At 34.1% G+C, this 6,024-nt stretch overlaps 1 protein-coding gene across 1 annotated transcript; it reads right to left on the reverse strand.

The window, feature by feature from the left end:
* Positions 1-2,062: 2,062 nt before the first annotated feature.
* On the reverse strand, positions 2,063-5,506 carry LOC107486375 (UDP-glycosyltransferase 83A1). The gene is made up of 2 exons (XM_016106911.3): positions 4,953-5,506; positions 2,063-3,045 (listed from the first exon to the last, which is right to left on the reverse strand). Exons 1-2 carry the CDS (start codon positions 5,431-5,433, stop codon positions 2,195-2,197), a joined length of 1,332 nt encoding a protein of 443 aa, XP_015962397.1. The 5' UTR covers positions 5,434-5,506; the 3' UTR covers positions 2,063-2,194.
* Positions 5,507-6,024: the final 518 nt, after the last annotated feature.

The following is a 6,024-nucleotide window of genomic DNA, read 5'->3' on the forward strand; positions in this document are numbered from 1 at the left end:
ACTGACATTAGTCACTACGGCTCCCCCCTTTTTTATTTTTAATGGGTCTATGGGGCGGCAGCCTTTCAGTATTACAAATCTCTCTGTATACATCCACTATAGAAACTTTCAGAGGAGTATAAGAGTGGTATTTTCTTGGTCTATCGAGACTGAGTTCTTCCTTCTTCTTGGTTTCCCTCTCCCTCTCTTTTGTTGAGGGAGGGTGCGCAGGTCGCCAACTTAGGTCTCTTAGCTCTCCCTCTCTTTTGTTGAGGGAGGGTGCCTAGGTCGCCAACTCGGGTCTCTCAGCTTAGCATTTTCCTCCATATTGATGTATTTTTCAGCTCTTTCCTGTACATCACTTAGAGAGACGGGGTGCCTTTTGGATATGGATTGTGAGAAGGGACCTTCTCTAAGTCCATTGACTAACCCCATTATTACTGCCTCGGTGGGCAGGTCTTGAATCTCTAAACATGCTTTGTTGAACCTTTCCATATAGGCTCGTAAGGATTCTCCGACCTCCTGTTTTATTCCCAGGAGGCTCGGTGCATGTTTCACTTTGTCTTTCTGGATAGAGAACCTCATTAAAAACTTCCTTGAGAGGTCTTCAAAACTGGTGACTGACCTTGGGGGGAGGCTGTCAAACCACTTCATCGCTGCTTTTGATAGAGCAGTCGGGAAAGCTTTGCATCGCGTAGCGTCGGAAGCATCAGCTAGGTACATCCGACTTTTAAAATTGCTTAAGTGATGCTTCGGGTCCGTGGTTCCATCGTAGAGGTCCATATCGGGGCTTTTGAAGTTCCTCGGAACTTTTGCCCTCATTATGTCCTCGCTGAAAGGATCCTCCCCTCCCAGGGGCGGTTCTTCTTGCTCGTCACGGGAGTTGCGACCTTTGAGGGAGGATTCTAACTTCAAGAGTTTTCTTTCTAACTCTTTTCGTCATTCCATCTCCTCTTTTAGGTTCTTTTCAGTCTCCTTTTGTCGCTCCCGTTCTTGTTCTAGCTGCTCCAGGCGACTGTGGACTAGTCCCATGAATTCAGTTGTATGGGATGGTCCCTCTTTCTCTGATTCGCGCCCTTCTGAAGAGTTCACCTTCGGATTTTTTACTCCGGAGGTACCTTCCCTGTGTTGATCATTGGTTCCCTGGTGGAGGGTCAAATCTGCATCATTATTGCCTGTGTTCAGATTCTCTTGTTCAGAATCTGACTCCACATGACCCTCTTCGGGGGATCTGTCCGCCATCACTGGTTGATCTCTCGGGTCTCCGGCAACGGCGCCAATGTTACGGTGGGTAATCGGAGATTAATGGGCTGGATGGTGTTGGTTGGCCCAAACGTATGAAGGAGGAGGCTTCAAGTGGATCTGCAACTCGGGAACCTCCGTCCGACTTGTGTGTGGGAAAGAATGGGGGGTGGTACCTGCAAAGACACTCCAATGCCTAAGTCAGCAAAGGATTAAGCAGGTTTTTAGAATGTATTGGAACTTAGAGATACCTGAGGGGTGTCAGGGTATTTATAGTGGTGAACCAATAACCACCGCTGAAGTAGTTCCGCCTTTTAAGGTGGATAACCGTTCCTTTATTTTAGGGAGGTTGAGATATGGCTCTCGGAAGTGGGTAGAGAGATTTTAGGGGCAGTTACTCATTTGAATGAGTGCTTATTCGCCAGCTAACCTTCGTCCCGACTTCTTTGGAGCAAGTCGTGGTGGTGACCGACTTCGTAAGACGAAGATCGGTGCTGGGTGAGGCTCAATCCTTTGGATCAGGCCTTTCATTTGGCCCTGGGCCTTTACTATTGGGCCAGGATATGAACACAAACCAAACTAGGCGTGGGTTTGGATTAACTTATTTAAATAAAAATATATTTATTAAATTTTAAATATATTTAGATATATTTTAAATAATATTTTTATTAAAAAATAAATTTATATTTTTTAAAAATTAATAATACTTTATTTTTAAAAAAATAAATTATTAATGTTGTTGTTGTCAATGCACACTATTATTGTTTCTTTTGATATTGCTTTTAACATATATTAAAAAAAGAAAAAAAAAATAAAAATCATAGGATGACATATTGGGTGATTATCAATTCAATGAAATTAATGGCAAAATAAGTACTATAACATTATAATCAAAACTTAATTAAAAAGGGAAATTAACTAGACTAGAACAATTATTTCCATACTATATGTGTATGATCCAAAAATTTATTAATCACTTGGCCCAATTGATAAACTTTTGGATATTCTTTGAAGATTGACCACCTGGTACTATGTTATTCATGGTCAATTCCTTCAGCTTCAAAGACCTTGCTCTTATTCCTTCATTCCCAAGCAATTGCTCCACCTTCTTCTTTATCTCTTCCCTTAATATCAATCCACTTTCATCATCCTTCTCTAATTCAATTCCAATCTTCCAAACCCCACAAATATAAGCCTTGTTAACAAATTGGTCCGCGAAAAATGGCCAACACAAAAAAGGAACACCGCCACAAATACCTTCCATGGTAGAATTCCAACCGCAATGACTTATAAAGCAAGCAATCGCGGGATGATTTAGTACCTTATTTTGTGGAGACCAACTAACAATTTTACCTTTATGCCCTTGAAATTCAATAGGAAGTGTATTTTCTAAATTGCTATAAGGACGCACAACCCAAAGAAAAGGCTTGTTAATAAGATCAAGTGCTAACCCTAATTCTTTAAGTTGGTTTGGTTCCACAACCGCCATGCTTCCAAATGCAACATATATAACTGATTGAGGTTGTTGTTGGTCCAACCATTCTAGACAAGTTGTGTCTTCTTGCCAAAATGAACATTTGTTGGTGTCATTATTAATTTCCATTAATGGACCAATTGGTAGGAACTTTTGTGACATGGAAAATGATCCAGGCTCAAGATCATAAGCAGTGTTGCATAGCCACCACTCTCCAAGCTTCATGGTCTCAATGCTTTTAAGAAGATGAGTGAAGAAGGTTGTACCTATGCTAAGCCATGGTAGGTCTGAAGAGTTTATTGTAGGCATTGTGGGCAAAATCTGAATTTCTTGTTTCTTAGTGGGTTGTCCTGCAAATACCAAAAACAAATTATTTCAGATAATTGTATTTAATATTTTAAGTTTTGCAAAGAATGTATTCTTAAAATAAAAACACATTTAATACATATTTTATAAAAAAATCATATAATAACTCATTTTTTTTATAATTGTTAAATGTCGTATATAAAAACAAAATTTAATGACTGTGCATGATATATACAAAACATACATTTAATAATGTATCTTAAAAAAAAGTACAAAATATTTTCCTAAATTTTGAGAAGATAGAGCTGATTCACATCATTAGTACGCAATATTTCCAATAGTGACAATAAACTAATAAATAGTACCAAACTACGAATTAATTAAGGACAAGTTGGAAAAATAATGTCTGTATTATTATTTTTGTCTATGTATTTATTTTATTTTATTTTTATCAATTATTGTTAATATTAAAAATAAAAACATATATAAAAATAATACATATAACATTTATTAAAATACAATAAGATAATTAGATGGTATTAGAAAAGCCTGTAGATATATATTATACTGTACATTCAGTAGAAGTCAAGTATACATTGAAATAATATGTGTAGCAGTGGAATTAAATATTTAAAATATGTGAATCATGTGCTATATATCTGAAATAGGAATATGTGGTAGCAAAAGAAACAACGTCAACATGGAACACCCAATTAATCACGTTGCCGCCAGTATGTGTAGCTGTCAATTAATAATGTTTATTTTTGTGCAATAATGTTAGGAGACAAAAGAATTACTTAAAATTTATTTTATTTAGTATTTATTAATTATTGCGATAATTAATGAATACTAAATAAAATAAGTTATGATTTTTTTTTTAATTTTTTTTGGTTATTAAATATTTTCGGTTTTTCAGTTTCAACTTTCAAGTGGATTATATACATGTTTATTTTGTTTTGTACTAAATTTTATTTCTAGTGTGTTAGATATGATCGGTCCTTGTTAAAAAATTATTAGACCAAATTTAGAGACTGAATTAGGTTACTTAAAAAAATTAGTAGACCAAATTAAACCATGAATAAATTTGAGTTTGTGAAAACTCTACATAGTATATAGTTGTATAAAAATCAGGAGGAAAATGAAAAAATGAAACAACAATATAATAATAAAAAAACAAATTAAAGATGAGCGAAAAATGTTTAACTATATTAAAAGAGGAAACCTTTAATTAAAAGGAAAATTATTCTTAATGAATGAGTGTATAACATAGTTTATATAATAGATGACAGGATTTGAATCCTCTAAAGTTTGAATTTCACTTTAGAGAATAAAGTGTGATATCTCACCATTAATTTTATAGGTGGGACCAAAAATAAATATGAAAGAGAAAATATTCAAAGATAAAAGATTAAACTTTACTCTCTAAAGTGAAATTTAAATTTTAGAGGATCCAAATCCTAGATTACAATATAACAACATAATTTAGTCCGATTCATACACTTAACACCATCACCAAGTGATTAAGAGTTTTATAAGTCATATATTGTGAGTAAAAAAGCAAACCTAATAACAATTTTCATGTAGGAAAGGAAACCAGTTCATGAGAAAAAATTTATCGAACGAGATTCTTATATTTGTATGATTTAGAAAACTATTTTATAAGGATAATTTATAACATTTTTATTTCAATACATTAACAACATAAAAATAAGTTATTTTTCGTAAGATAACAATATATATCTAGAGTAAGTTCATGTTTAAGAAAAAGTATTAGAGATATAATTATTTATATTGTCTATTTTTATTCGTTAAATTTTTGAAATAAGTGGTTTTATTACAATGATATATTGTTAGTTGTTTGTGTAAAATTTGTTTAGACATAATATGAAAATAAAATTAAAGTAATAAAAATAAATCCATATCCATATAATATATAGTTTTAATTTCTTACCATCTGAAGAGTGAATAATTCCACGAAGAAGAAGGTTTGGAATGGAAGAACAACATGCCAAGGAAGTAGCTGAAGCAGTCCAAAGATAAGCCCCTTTAATTCCCAATTTGTAACCAAGTTCCAAGGCCCAACCCATATTCCCAGTAACAATGATACAACTGATTTTGTTCTCAACATCATGCAAAGCATTCACATCTTCTATGAGCTTAGGAAGCAAAGGAGGCATGGTTCTCTTTATAGATAGAAGTTGCTTCTCCCTATCACTCCTATCATCTTCAGCTTCCAACCCATCAGGAAGTGACACGTAGTTTATGTTAGGGTTGCCGCCGCCGCAGGAACTGGTGGTGGTTCTTTTGTGGTTGAAGTGAGTGTTGAGGAAAGTGACTTTGCCATATTTGGCTAGGACATGACACAATTGGATAAGGGGATTAATATGTCCTTGAACAGGATATGGTATTGCCAGAAAATGAGGGACACCCATAATGTGGTTGAAAATTTAATTTTTTGAAATAATGAAGATCTGATGATGAGTAGTGGGTGTTTTATAGTGAGGGAATTGAATTGGGTTTGGCTCAAACGGTTGTACTTGTTGCTATTGATCACCTCTTCAGTTTACTATATATCTCCAAAATTATCCTCGTAATTATCTCTTTAAATTTCTTTAAGATAAATACGTTTGAATGAGATAAATTTATATATCACAAGGCAGAAGCATGAATATATATACTTTTTATTAATTAATTTCAAAATTTTTAAGTATTCTGGATTTTTAAAAAAAAAACCAATATTAATAGGAAAAAACCTTTATTTCTATATTTTTTTTAAGTAAATACGCATTTATTATTGTGCATCTCGTATCTTTAATTTCGTTAAAATATTTGGCTTTGCCATGGTCGTTGATCCCTGCCCACAAGTTGGCCCTGCTAGCTATGCAGCGTGTTGATAGAAACATGTCTTGGCTTTTTCGTACAAAGGTAGCTGGTTCAATTACTCCTTGGTGATTTAACATTTGCCGCACTTGTAGTAGTAGTGCACTAAATTAATCTTTTTTCCCTTTTTGGAGTTGCTCGTA

This window comes from Arachis duranensis, chromosome 4 (genome assembly GCF_000817695.3).
Source record: "Arachis duranensis cultivar V14167 chromosome 4, aradu.V14167.gnm2.J7QH, whole genome shotgun sequence".
Classification (NCBI taxonomy): Eukaryota; Viridiplantae; Streptophyta; class Magnoliopsida; order Fabales; family Fabaceae; genus Arachis; species Arachis duranensis.

What these genes read in the sequence shown, in the direction of transcription:
- LOC107486375 (XM_016106911.3), bottom strand. Translation starts at nt 5,433, where the DNA reads ATGGGTGTCCCTCATTTTCTGGCAATACCATATCCTGTTCAAGGACAT. An exon ending in AATTATTCACTCTTCAGATG is followed by an intron (nt 3,046 to 4,952) that starts GTAAGAAATTAA and finishes TGGTATTTGCAG; the next exon opens with GACAACCCACTAAGAAACAA.